The following is a 14,962-nucleotide window of genomic DNA, read 5'->3' as shown; positions in this document are numbered from 1 at the left end:
ATCACAGCTCATAGCAACCTCCAACTCCTGGGCTCAAGCGAGTCTCCTGCCTCAGCCTCCCGAGTAGCTGGGACCACAGGTGCCTGCCACAACACCTGGCTATTTTTTGGTTGCAGCCGTCATTGTTGTTTGGCGGGCCTGGGCTGGATTTGAACCCACCACCTTGGGTGTACTTGGCTGGTGCCTTAGCCACTTGAGCCACAGGCGCTGAGCCTAAACTAAGGTCTTAATACCCATACTCTTTTCACTGTCCCACACTCCTCTTTAGGAGAGGAAATTCAGATGCTACATTTTTAGGAACAAGACCCAATCTCCATTTTATGAAGGAAGGGATTGAAGCCCAGAGTAGAACTAATTTACTCACGGTCATGCAATCGTCGCGTTAACCTTGCTTAGCAAGCTAGACTGACTTAGCACACTTGCTTTAGCTAAGTAATTTCTCAGGTTTTTCTTTTGCTGAATACTCACTTGTTCCCAGTTTGTCTGAGAACTCTGTCTGATTCATTACCCTTGGTACAGACTCCTATATCTGACCTCCTCAAGGCTAGGCAGCTAAGCAGTCATGCACAGGATAGATTTCAAAATCATTCTCTAAGATCTGAGAGATAAATGTGCACTAGCCAACCTTAGCAAAGACTATCTCAGAAAGACAATGTAGGATCCAAGCCGTCTTCTGAACCAGCAGCCTTCAGCATAGAAAAGGTCCTTAGAGATAAGTTGGTCCAGTTCTCTCACTTCACAGATGAAACACTTATACTTCAGAATGGGGGTTTAGCTTGCTCAGAGTCCTTCAGTCAGCTAGTGGCAAAGTCAAGACGGAACATAGGGCTTCTTCAATGTTTCTCACCACTCCCTATCCTTCTTTGCCTCTTTTCCTGCCATCTTTGCCTGGGGAATTGGTGATTTACACACCTGCTTACCTCATCGCCAGCCCATGCATCAAATGACCTTACCTTTTAACTGCCCAGCCTTCCTGCCAGCTGTCAGTGTGATGCCGGACAACCCGGCCCTCTGGACTAAACAAAAAAGAGCCAGGACAGAGGTCTTGGATTTGTCTGTTTCCTCATGGTTTCATTTAACTTGTACTCCCATCAGCTGTATTTCCTGCATACTTAAAGTTGACCAGTCTCATGTTTGATATTTTTGGCAAAAATGTTCTGTAGATGATATTGTGCACTTTGGATCACATCACAACAAAAGGCACTTAATGTCGACATGCCTCACTATTAGTCATGGTAACTTTGATTATTTGATTAAGGTGGTGACTGCCCAATCTCTCTAATGAAACTATAACACGTCTTCCCCTTTGCAATTAGTAGGTAATCGTTAATGTGATAGTTTCGCACCATGCAAATATTCTGCCCTCTAACGACCTGTTACCTAATCATTTAACCAGCTGTTGATGATCCCTACTGGAATCAGTTATTCTAGGTGAGGGCTGAAAATGGTGATTTTTTAAAAATCTATCCTTCCTTCTATAATTCACCTTTGATGAAGAGTCTCTCTGTCTCACACCCACACACATACATTTTTTTCTTCCCCCTTACATTACCATAGGCACATGCATATTGCTTACTCAATGGGTTCAAGACGTTATAATTAATTTCACAGTTATTATTCTTTTGATTTTTTTTGATGCTTAAATTGTCCCAAATCTGGCACATGGGAGCCCTTCTAGTTTACTTTTGTGTCCTTTATCTTATTAGCTTTGGGGTAATTCCTTTGTTACCTAGCACAATCACATGTTCCAGACTCACTCTATCCTTTTTCTGTCCCAGATGTGGAATCAGACACTTAGTTCTCCAAGGAATGCCCTGGTTCTTTTTAATGGCAAATGTTAATTAGAAAGCAAGATTTGGATGCAAGTTGTTTCACTACTATTGGAGTTTTTTATTGCTTTTCGGTCCTTTTCAGTAGACAGATAATAAATTATATGCATGTATGTATATGAGTTTACATTGCAACTCAAATTTAACAATGCAAGCTTTTTTCTTAGTTTACTTTGTTCTATCCATGTATCTCTTCTCTCATATTGAAAGTCTTGGTTCGTAAGAAATAATAATATATGTTCTTATTCTAGAACAGTTTAAAAATTGCAAAACCAACATAATTAGGAATAATAAACCTATTGAGTGAGATTTAAGAGTTATTTGCATATCTTGTAGTCCTTAAAAGATATCCCTCTAAGTACAGTCAGAGAATTATGTGCAAAAGTGACTTTAAAAATTACATGACTCTGTATAGTTATATTATCATTTTGAAATAATTAAGGTTTATTTGCTTCTGTTCGTGATCAGTTTTAGGGATTGACTTTTGTCCTATTTTTATCTTTTTGAATAGCTAAAAAATTTACATGGTTCAATGGTCCAAAATACATACACTTTCTTTAAAAAAAAAAGTATTCAAAGAAGTAAAAGTCTTACTCCCATCCCCTCTGCTCTGTTTCCACCCATCGTTTTCACTCATTTCTGGTCTATCCCTCTGTGTAGCTTTGTATATAAAAGAGTGTGTGTCTGTGTGTTATCTCATTTTGACTTCTTAGAGAAACTAGCATGTCATATACACAGCTATACACATTGGCTTTTTTCACTTAAATTCTAGAAATTACTTGATATCAGTTCATCAGGACTTTTCCCATTTTTAACAGCTGTATGGTACTCCATTGAGTGGCTATATCATGGTTTATTCAACCAGTCCTCTACTGATGGACTTTTGGGCTATTTTTAATCTTTTTCTTGTCTAAGGAGTGCTGAGGTATATAACTTTGAACATAAGTTGTTTCATATCCATGGAGATTTATCATCAGGCTAGAAGCCTAGAAGTTCAAAACATATGTGTGAGTGTGTGTGTTAGCATCTTGGTGAGAGTCAGTGTTCCCTAACTTTCATCCCAATGCTAATCCTAGGCCACTTGTACTGATTTTTTTGTTTTTGTACTTTCCTTTTCAATTACTGTCTTTTGTACTTTCCTTTTCAATTACTGAGATTTGAGTATCAGAGTTACCCTAACCACGACCCTAAACTTTACCCTAATTGTTTTTCTTAGTACTATCTTTGTAAGGTTTGGAGATCAGAGTAACGCCACCGCTAATCCTGACTTTATTTTTTCTTGCAGTCTTTGTGGAGTATGGGAACCAGCCAAAAGTGCTATTAATGCTCTGCACACACCATTTGGTTTGACTGTTCCCTCTGCCACAGTGCCCACCCTCTTCATCACCTATGCTTTATTCAAATCTCAAGGCCAACCACTGTGGCTCACACTTGTAATCCCAGGACTTGGGAGGCCAAGGAAGGAGGATTACTTGAGGCCAGGAGTTCAAGACGAGCTTGGGCAACATAGCAAAGTCTAATGTCTACCAAAACTTTGAAAATTAGCCAGGAGTGGTGGTGTGCACCTATAGTCCCAGCTACTTGAGAGGTTGAGGTGGGAGGATCACTTGAGCCCAGGAGTTGGAAGTTAAAGTGAGCTATGATAAAGCTCAAGCTACATCTTCTTCAGAAGTCTTTCCATACTCCCTAAGCCTAGCTATCCTCTTGGATTCCAACCATACTCCGTGTTTAATATCTATCAGAGCACTCAGCACATTCTAGAGGAATTGTGTTTATAGTTTAGAAAGGGAGGAGAACCAGGCCCTAACACTTCCAGGTGGTCTACACTATGCCCTCAACCATTAGGGACCACAGGACCAGATTACTGTTGCTCCCTCTACCATGGGAGGCCACATGTATAAACAGAAGGCCAAGGGAACAAATTCTTGCAGATCTTATCTATGACACCCAGAGACTATCTGAGGCCCTAGACACTATCTCACTAGTTCTGAGTAAAATGACACCTGTGTTATCATTTCTACCTTTAGGAGAAGTAATTGATGCTTCTAGTGCACCTTGTCTATGGTCACAATCAATAAGAGACAGGGTCAGGATTTAAACCTTGAGCTACCTGTACTGAGTCATGCTGTTTCGGTGTAGCATCTGCCATAGTGATGACTGCACATCAAGAACATACAAGCCTGGGGTGGGCCCTGGCATCAATACTTTTTATGGTTTTTTATTTTTTATTTTTTTTTGAGACAGAGTTTCACTACATTCCCCTCGGTAGAGGACTAGTTGCTCACAGCAACCTCTGACTCTTGGGCTTAAGCAATTCTCTTGCCTCAGCCTCCCAAGTAGCTGAGACTACAGGCGCCCACCACAACACCCAGCTATTTTTTTGTTGTTGGTGCAGTTGTCATTGATGTTCAGCAAGCCCGGGCTGGGTTCAAACCCACCACCCTATGGCCAGCATCGTAACCACTGTACTACAGGCACTGAGCCCATCAATACTTTTTAGAAGCTTGTCAGATGATTGTAACAAGCAGCCAGGGCTGAGAATTAGTTCTTCCTAGAAGATCCCTGGGACCTAAGTTTTAGGATCCTGGACACACCTGAATTCTCCTATTCTGTGTAGTTGCTGGAACCTCCTTGTTTGCTCCTGGACTGTCCTTTCTCCTCTCTGTGTTTCATCCTCCACACATCTCCATTGATAATTATTTCACTCCTCTGCTCCACAGCCTCGATGACGTCTTGATTAAAAATCTGATGTACATCGTGAAGACTTTTGCACGTATATCCATAAAAGTGGATATACATGAGAACTTTTGAATATAATTTGGGAAATTTGTGGACGCCAGTTGAAAACTCCCTCTCCTAGAGAATAAATTCTGAATTCTTTAACATGGCAATTAGGCCTCTTGGTAGTCTGGCTCCAACCTGTGTTCCCAGTCTCATCTCCCACTGATAGTCTTTCATACCCACACCCAACACTCCAGCCACACTATATGCTCCTTGCCATTTTCTAACATGACTACACTTTGAAACTTCTGGATTTTTTGGATCACGCTATTCCTATTGACTGGGATATTCCGTTTCCTCGTCTAGATGAGCTACTGCCCTCTTTTAGTCATTTGGCCTTCTTATACATCAAATGGGCTGAGTTCATTCAACCTCTGCCCTTGAACTTTCTGTTCTCTTTACTTTGATTTTGCCCTAGATCTCCAATGACTGACTGGCTACTTTTCATCATTCAGGCCTCAGGTATCGCCTCCCCAAAAGACTGTCTCTTATCACCTCTCCAACGTATTCCTCCACTCTACCACTGTAATCTGTATCTTGTTTAATTTTCTTTTCAACACTTATTTTCCTCTTACATTTCTGGCTTATTTGTTTATTACCTTTTTAAATTATCCCTGCACTTCCAATCGCATGCACACACCCTTTAAGGGCTGGGACTTTGTCCTGTTGGTACCATGTCCCTGGCACCTAGAACCGTGCCTGGCACAGCACTGGTACTCCAGACATATTTGTTGAATGAACCTATTAATCCTCCATACCTTGCCCAAATTCCCTGTCCTCTGAATCCCCAGTGATCTCCACCTACCCTTATCAAAATGCTTCTTCTGTCCTCCTGGAAGCAGGAAACATGCCTGTTTTGAAATTTCAGTTCCCAACACAGTATATTGAGCTCAGTATGTTTGTCCCCTAATACTCAAAAATGTTTATTTTTCTGAGGGAAGAACTTAGGATGTGCTGAAAAATGGGAAATGTAGTTAAAAGTTTAGGGCACAGAAGGTTAAGGATGATGTCTTTTTGAATAGAGGTTTTTTTCAAAGTAAAAGGAATATAAAAACAGATAGTACATGTGTAGCCAAAATGTTTTCCCAGTAGTATCCATTACCTTGATTGGCCTTTAATTTAGTTTTTCAAAATGAATAACCTTAAAGGAATAACTTTTTCTTTATAGCTAACATTCCAGCCTATGCTACTCACTGCCACAAATAAGTAGGGATTCATAGTAGATGCAAATTCATATTATAATATATTGCGTGGCTCTGTCATTTAGTAGCTGTGTGACTTTGGACAAGTCATTCAATTTCTCTGAACATCAGTGTCCTCCTGTGTATATGAGGGTTTGATAAAATTGTTAAATGAAATATCTATTTAAACACCTAGTGTCACAGTTGACTCAGAGAAAGAAGCTCAACAAATATTAGTTTCTTCTCTACCACATTCAACAGATTGGAAAGTAAACCCTATCCCATTCCTGGTTCCCCCCTCCTTTTTTTTTGAGAAGAACCTCAAGCTGTCGCCCTGGGTACAGTGCTGGGCTCAAGTGATTCTCCTGCCTCAGCCTCCCAAGTAGCTGGGACCACAGGCACCTGTTGCTTGCCTTTTTTAAATGAGAACAGAAAACTCTGGTCCCATGAGCTTTGTCCTGAAGTGACATCCCATGTGTATATTTGGTCTTCCTCTCTACTCCTTCTTTCCTTTCCCTTTTCCTTCCTTTCTTATTCATTACATATTCATCGTGCAATGTACTATGTGCCAGGCACATGGCACACACCATGATGACCAAGACAGACAGGGTTCCTGCTTCCAGGAGCCTCACAGTCCAGGGAGCAATGTCATGAGGACTGTGATTAAGGGGGTCCAAGAGCTATACCCAGGGACTCAATCTAGTCAACAAGTCTGTTTGCAATAAGAGACGGTCAATCTGAGACCTGAAAGATGAGTCAGAGTGAGCTAACTATAGAGAGGGTAAAGAGTCTCAAAGGTGGGGACAACATCATAGCACAACTTTTGGTAAGAGAAAGCCCATCAAGGGTTGGAAGGAATTTCAGAATGGCAGGAGCAATCAGAGAAAGACAGCAGATGGGGCCGGTGGTGTCAGCCGGAACATGCAGCAGTGGCCTGTCACTGAGTCAGCCTATGGAAGGAAGTGACATGACTCCATCTGCATTTTGGTGAGACCATTCCGGCTGCAGTGTGAGAGGTTGGGGGGGGAGTAAGACTACAGGTAGGAAGAACAGTTAGCAGGCTCTTACTATTCAATTTTTCCTCTCCTGACAGATACACGGATTGACTCTTGCTCTCCAGAAATCATCACCACCAAAGATCCCATATTCAACACTCAAACTGACACATCCGTGACAGAATTTTCTGCCAGCGACAGTACAAACTTGGCATCATCCCCTCTCTCCACGACTCCTGCCCTTGCTACTACTACTCATGCTCCAGCTTATACTTCTATTTCACGGAGAAAAAAATTGATTTGCATCACAGAAGTTTATACAGAAACTAGCACCGTGTCTATGGAAAATGAATTCACAGTTGCAAATAAAGCATCATTCAAGAATGAAGCTGCTGGGTTTGGAGGTAAATTCTTTCTGTGTCTATTATGTGTGTCTATGTGTTTACACGTTACAGACCATTCACAGAATCTAGTCTGTCTCCGGACAGTGCGTTCAGGACCTGTCAACTATGTGGTGTAAATAAACTCTTAATGCAAACTCAGCTTTCACAAAGCCATAGAGCTTGAGAGCTATAAAGAAACTTAGTGATAAAACTAAAAATCGTGAGCATAAAAGTGTTTTTCTGTTATAAACTCAAAGACTTTAGTTTTGTTTTTGTTTTGTTTTTTGAGACAGAGTTTCACTATGTCACCCTCAGTAGAGTGCTCTGGCATCACAGCTCACAGCAACCTCAAACTCTTAGGCTTAAGCAATTCTCTTGCCTCTGCCTCCCAAGTAGCTGGATCTACAGGTGCCTGCCACAATGCCTGGCTATTTTCTTGTTGCAGTTGTTGTTGTTTGGCAGGCCCAGACGGGGTTCAAACCCGCCAGCCCCAGTGTATGTGGCTGGTGCCCCAGCCGTTAAGCTACAGGCACCGAGCCATAAACTTAAAGAATTTTAAAAACAGAATACTTATCTGTTATTATGCAGAAGTTCTTTTCCAAATACCTTCAATGCCTATGATTTTATCCAGTTATCTCTTGTTGACTAGATTGGGTCCCAGGGCCACAGAGAGGAAATGACTTATGTTTATGTTGCAACCTATAAAATGGAAAGCATGAAAGCAGCAAGGCTGAGGGTTCCACAGGCAAGAAGCAAAGAGGCTGAGGGGGGTCTAACATCACAAAAGGTTGCACTGACTATTGTCTCCATCACCTGGATCACTAGCCGAGCAGCACACACAACGCTCATGTGAAGGCCCACCATGTCACGTCTCTGCTTCTTGCAGGTGTGCCCACAGCTCTGCTGGTGCTGGCTCTCCTCTTCTTTGGCGCGGCAGCTGGTCTTGCATATTGCTATGTCAAAAGGTGAGGTTGTTGGCACACTGCTAGTCTGGTAATCTTTGTTGCCTTCCTATCTTGTTTTTCTAACGTTGTTATTGGCATTTAATAAAATGGAGATAGCAGTCCTTTGATACTGTAAATTTCCCCCTTTTCTCACCTCGTCCCTCTTCTACCTAATCTTTCCTACTATTTCAGCATATGTACGTCATCTGGCCTTCAGATATGGGTCTGTGGCTGTCCTTTGAAAATCAAGAAATCAAAAAAAATTGACATCTGGGAGAAATTTATATACTTCATTTGATTTCTCATTCCTTGTTTTTGGTGGAAGAGTTGTGAGGTCAGCCTAAAGTCTGGCCTGTGAACATACTGTCCAATTTACATGAATCCATTAAGGGGGGGATGTGTTAACGTACTTGACCAGGCATGTGTTAGCCTCACTCTGAAATGAGGCTACTCTGTGCCCTGTGGCAGACAAAGCATTTATTGTTATTTGTGCCTCACAGAAGCCTCTCACTTTAACTTTGTGTTTATGCCTAAAGGTATGGGAAGGCCTTCCCTTTTACAAACAAGAATCAGCAGAAGGAAATGATTGAAACCAAAGTGGTGAAGGAGGAGAAGGCTGAGGATAGCAACCCCAATGAGGAATCCAAGAAAACTGATAAAAACCCAGAGGAGCCCAAGAGTCCACTCAAAACCCCGGTGCGATGCCTGGAAGCTGAAGTTTAGATGAGAAGGAAGTGAGAAGACACTCCCGAGGCTGGTTTCCTCCATGATACGTATCCTAGCTCCAACCGGGAAAATTAAAATGGCTCAAGAACCAAAGAAGAAAGTCCAGCCTTGGTTCCTAACTGGAATCAGACTGGGGCTGCCTTTTGACTATGGACTTCACCAAAGAGAACTCCCTTCTCCTTAAAGCAATCCTTTCTGGATCCTGTCCTCCTACCTCCAAAGCTTCCCACGGCCTTTCTAGCCTGGCTATGTCCTAATATATCCCAGGGGGAGAAAAGAGCTTTGCAAAGCACAAGGACCTATAACAGCTAATCAGTACTTGTTTGTAAAAAGGCCTCTGGGTTGTCCGGGACCAGGTGAGGGGAGAGGCAAGGAGTCACTGAGACCAAGCCTTCCCTTTCTTCAGCCCTGAAAGAGAAACACACCACCTGGCATGAGCAAAAGAAGGGCAGAAACATTCAGCACCTAAAACCGTGGAGAGTCCTATAACTTGAGACATAATCTCTGTAAAGCCAAAATAAACAGAGAAATAGAACGAGGCCAAGGACACTAACAGCATGTTGTCAGCAGGGACTATAAACATAGACAGGGTCAAAGTATTCTTCTCTGAATAAATTGAGTTGGAATCACTTCTTAGAACATCTACACTTTCCTCTGTCTCTACTGCTGCTACTGTTTTCTTCAGACAATATCCTTTTACAGGAAACAAAACTGAATTCTCTTACAAATTTCTATTTTTATCTGAGTTACAGAAATTACTACTGAGGAAAATTACTGTGCTCAAAAGTAATAAAATTCAACAGACATTTGCTAAATGTCTACTATATGTCAGGTGCTGTGCAAAGTATTACATTTTGTAATCGAATATTACTCATCAAAACAATTGCAGATAGTAGAATGCTATCCGAGCTAAGCTTTTTTCAGTTTTGATATGCCTAGCTTATCTACTTTCAAACTAATGGGGTTTTTTTGTTTTTGTTTTTGGCTTGGACTAATATTTTCTCTATCATGGCATCTACTATAGCCTTAATTTATTATTAACATACCTAAGAAGTTCAACAGTACTTCTATACACCAAAGCACATTTTTAAAAATGACATTAACTAAACTGTGTCACTAGCTCTCCTTTTCCAACAAGAAGAGTAGGAGAGGTGCGGAAATATTTGGGCCAAAAAAATTAAAGCATTTAGAAACCTTCTTCGCTCTATTATTTACATAGATGTGTTGTATTTTTTTCATGTAACATTTAGGTAAGGACCAGATTATGATACATTATTTATAAAAGTAAAAGGAACAACTTTGGGTGTTAAAACACCAATGTAAACCTCACAGTATGTAGATTGCCATGTGGGGTTATTCTTGCTTCAAATGGTCTTAAGTTGACCAAGTACACACACATTAAACAATCCTTCATTTGAGATTCAGATCCTACATTCCAACCCATTTCAGCCTTCATCAGGAGTTGGAGATTCATTTGTCACACTTCTTATCTTTCTCATTCCTTCCCCATGACCATGAGGCTACTAATCATGTTCTTCTCCTCACTTGTGACCCCACAGCTCCATGGTTGTTTTAGCCCAGGGCCTGTAACCTGCTAGCATAGTCTTTTTTGATTGGCCCGTGGAGTATTATCTTAAAATCTGGTTTAATTGCCAAGAATTAAACATGAAAGCTTTTTTTTTTTTTTTAATGTTTGCATTTCTGGGTTCTCTGTATAAATGGAAAACACCTGGAAATAAAGAACCAATATTCCTGCATGAAAATAATTATTACTGACTGAAACTGAGTTGTGGCTGTTCCTTCTAAACAGGGTCTGCCATAGTCCTCATCACCACCTACTACACTCTCAAAGATGCCATTTCCTGTGGATCTTGTAGTACAGCTGTCTTTTTTTACACCCAGCTATGTCTCTCATTTACATTACCTACCTGGCCCAATAGGTCTGAGTTGGAAACTCTGGTCTGCCAGTTCTTAAGCTTTATTGGCTTCATCCCAGTTCCCAAGGAATGAAGAAGAAAAAGGTGGAGGGACCAAGGAGTGGTCTTTTCTCTGTGTGCATTAGCCGAAAATGATCAGATCTTCCACACTACATCTCCCATATTGTGGGCATCTACTATACATTAGGATGCTATCATCTCTTGTTAATTTAAACAGGTTTGCACCCTACCCAGGAGTAGGAAAGGGGAGGAAGAAACCCGCCCCCAGCCACATATTAATCACCCAATAGCCCAAAAGTCATTTGCAAACATACGGATGAAGATACGAAGATGTAAATTCCATTTTTTTGAGACAGAGTCTCACTACATCACCCTCAGGAGAGTACTATGGTGTCATAGCTCACAGCAACCTCAAACTCTTGGGCATAAGAGATTCTCTTGCCTCAGCCTCCCAAGTAGCTGGGACTATAGGCGTCTGCCACAATGCCTGGTTATTTTTTGGTTGCAGTTGTCATTTCTTGTTTAGCTGGCCCAGACCACCTTCGAACCCGCCAGCCTTAGTGCATGTGGCTGGCACTGTAACCGCTGTGCTATGGGGGCTGAGCCTGTAAATTCCATTATTAGGTAAGGGGGGAAGGAAAGAAGGAAGAAGGGTAGGAAAAAAGGAAAGAAGGAAGGAAACTAATATTTATTGAGCACCTACTGTCAATACAGTTATTTTACATGTTGTCCCATTTAATTTCTATACTTTCCCTGAGAGATAAGAATCATTGTTGCTAATTTTTATTAACTAGAAAATTAGACTTTTAGAGGAGCTAACTCATTTTCTGAGGCCACAGGTCTAGTTAAATGATGAAGGGAGAATGCGCTCCCAGCTCAGAATGACTGCAAAGCCCATGCTCCTTTCTCCTCATCACAGTGCCTCTCTTGCAAATGACAATATAGGGATGGATTTAAACTATTCCAATGTGCAAGCTTGAAATTGGCCATTTTCAAAACAACAGGGGTGAAATAAGGAACATGTCTTAGGACTCCAGTGTCACTTTCAGGAAATCTATCTTAAATTCATTGGCAATGACTAGGAGAAAAAGACCACTAAAGAACATTGAGAAAAGCCTCCACACTGATGCAGACACCAATCTCAACAAAGACCTACCTGGTCCAGCTCATATGATCAAAAAATGTAAGGCTCAGAAGGATCCAAGATAAGCTATTCTAAACTCTTTTTTTCCACCAAGTAAACAAACAAACAAACAAAGAAGCCAGGCTTGGTGGCTCACGCCTATATGTATGTAATCCTACATATGTTTGAGAACAGCCTGAGCAAGACACAGACCTTGTCTCTAATAAAAATGGAAAAAAATGAGGCAAGAGGATCACTTGAGGCCAAGAGTTCAAGGTTGCTGTGAGCTATGACGCCACACCACTCTACCCAGGGTGACAGAGTGAAACTCTATCTCAAAAAAAAAAAAAAAAAGAAGCCTAATATCATGGATGGCTAGAGGTAGAATATAGTCTAGAAGTTTCCTTCTTCCTAATCAAATTTTCTTTATTCTCTACTGAACAAAGAGAAATGGGAAGAATACAAGGATCCACCCCAATTTAGACCTACAGTGCAGCCCACCAAAGGCAGTCTTCAAAATATGCAGGTAGAGAGCCATATGATGACATTTCCAGGTGGTACAAAGGCTCTCCCTGCCCAGAAATGCCCCTTCCTCATGCTTGCCTTTCTGGCTGAAACATAATAGATCTATTTCTTTGAGCAAAGATACTCCATGCTGAGAAGGAGTCTCCTACAAAATGGCATGTTTTTATAAAGGCCAAGCCACTGTCAAATATTAACATGCCAATAAGGGTCCAATAAGGGCAAGTGGATATCTAAGGGTAGAACCTGGACTAAAGCAGATGCTTGAGGCCCAGCACAGTTCTTGTACACAGTGAGAGTCTATGTATGTCCATTAGCTTGGACAGAACTGAGTCATGATTGATTTCCAGAGCAAAGAATCCTACATTCAATTACCTCTACACCTTTAGCCAGTGCATAAAGCAACATCAGTTGTTCTGGAGAAGAACTGGTTTGTAAGGACAATAATAATAACAACATGCAAGTCAACAAATTCCTACTAAGAAATAGGAGGGCCACTCACACCAAAAAAAAAAAAAAAATGTTTTAAGCCTCCAAACATGAAAAAAAAAGCAATTGTCAGTTTAATTTTCTAGTTGAAAGTACAAAAAGCAAAAATCAGCGGTTTACCCCCTTAACAATCTTTGTGTGAGGTTAGGTTTGACCTAAGAGCATTTCAATAATACCAAAAATGAGATAAGAATGCTCTCCTTTTGCTTCCCAGGAAATGCCCAAATTTCTAAACAGCACTAATGTGATTTGAAATGTTCCCCTTTAGTATCTAGAAGACCATTTGTTTATTTTTTCAAGAACAGACTATTTATTCCAGAGTAAATTTGCAAAAAAAATAGTTGTGAAGATAGTGTAAGGATTCCTATATACCCCACACCCACTGCCCCTATCATAATCATCTGACACAGTATGGTACATTTGTACCGCTAATGAAACAATATTTGTACACTCTTCATAACTGAATTCATACTTGATTCTGACTTCCTTAGCTTTTACCTAAAGTCCTTTTACTAGTCCAACGTCTCATCCAGCATACCACATCATGTTTAATCATCATGGACCCCCTCTTGGCTGTGACGGTGTCTCAGACTTTCTTGTTTTTGATAGGTTTGTCTGTTTTCAGGTATGCTGCTCAGGTGTTGTGAGGAATATCCCTCAATTAGGACTTATCTGACGTTTTCTTATGGATTATACTGGGGTTAGATGTTTTGGGAAGAAAGACCACAGAAGTACACTACCATTTTCATCATTTTATATCAAGGGTAGATACTATCAACATGACCTATCATTGATAATGTTAAGCTTGACCATCTGACTGAGGTAGTGTTAATCAAGTTTATCCACTATAAAGCTATTCTTTTTATGCTTTATTCTTTGGAAAGAAGTCATTATGCACAACCCATACTCAAATAGAGTGGAGTTATGCTCTGCTTCCTGAAAGATGGAGTATCGACATAAGTTCTTTGGAATTTTCCTACACAGGAGATTCATCTATTCTTCATCATTAATTTATTCATTCAATCATTTATTTATATTAGTATGGACTCAAGAATATTTTCTACTTTAAATTATAATCCGATACTATTTTATTTATGCCGTTGCTCAGTTTTTTCCGGTGGTTACCACCGGGAGCTCTTTTAGTTTTCTCCTTTGACATACCCCCATTCTTGTGTTTTTATATCTCCTTACTTTCTAGCACTACAGGATGTAGTATCCAAGCTCGTCTCATCTTGCATATTTCATGCTGTGGTTCTAGAATCAGCCCTTCCTCCAAGGAGCCCTGGTCCCTCCCAACTCAACCACGTTTTTACCATGTATTTTGGAGAGAATAATATTAGAAACAAGATCTAGGCACTAGGTGTGCTCTTGCTACTGAGATGTCATTGTTTCTAGGCTCTCTCTCAGTAACCAAGGCAACAGCAGTCCCAAGAGTTTCCAATTTCATAGACCAATGATTTGTTTTTTAATTTAGGGAGCAACATCAGTGTTTCCAACTTCTAAATTTTTTTCTGGTAAAGACATCTGAACACTATGCTACTATCTAACATCACTATATTTTTTTGAGAACTAGCAAATAGGAAGAAGAGAAAATCCTAATAAAGAGAAATCACTAAATAAGTCCAGTTTTGTGAAAAACTCACTACACAGACTTGACTAGACCTTAACTCTTTCTACCCTCCCAATTGTCTCTCCTTCCATGATCCTCCCTCCTACTCCACTCTTGTCCCCTACATAGACATACAACCACCATTAAGCAAAGAGAACATCAGTACCTAAAAAAGGAGACAATTTTCAATGCATAGTAATTTGAACCCAACTATGCTAAGGGCTATAAGGTGTGTGCTGTGGGGACTCACAGGAGAAACTATCACTAACTTATTTTGTCTGCAAAGTCTTCATGAAGGCGGTGGTATCTTAGCAAGGCCTTTAAGGAAATATAAGATTTTTTAAAAGGAAAAGATGAATGAAAACAACAAACTGGGCTTTTTGGTCTTCCAAAGGCATGAAATTGTGAAAAAGGAAGCAACGCTCCCTACAAAGACCACTGTA

General features: G+C 40.6%; 1 protein-coding gene across 1 annotated transcript in view; it reads left to right on the top strand.

Moving 5' to 3' along the window:
* Nucleotides 1-10,607, top strand: part of LYVE1 (lymphatic vessel endothelial hyaluronan receptor 1) — a 17,239-nt gene extending 6,632 nt beyond the window's left edge. Inside the window, exons 4-6 of the mRNA XM_003781099.3 lie at nt 6,885-7,190; nt 8,056-8,134; nt 8,650-10,607. Coding sequence (XP_003781147.1) covers nt 6,885-7,190; nt 8,056-8,134; nt 8,650-8,836 — 572 coding nt within the window. The 3' untranslated portion in view covers nt 8,837-10,607. The remainder of the gene's footprint in view (nt 1-6,884; nt 7,191-8,055; nt 8,135-8,649) is intronic.
* The last annotated feature ends 4,355 nt before the right edge of the window (nt 10,608-14,962 follow it).

Source organism: Otolemur garnettii, unplaced genomic scaffold (genome assembly GCF_000181295.1).
Source record: "Otolemur garnettii isolate 467f Iridium unplaced genomic scaffold, OtoGar3 scaffold00001, whole genome shotgun sequence".
Classification (NCBI taxonomy): domain Eukaryota; kingdom Metazoa; phylum Chordata; class Mammalia; order Primates; family Galagidae; genus Otolemur; species Otolemur garnettii.
The sequence above is the reverse complement of the archived record's forward strand: the minus strand, read 5'-3'. Positions and strand labels throughout refer to the sequence as shown.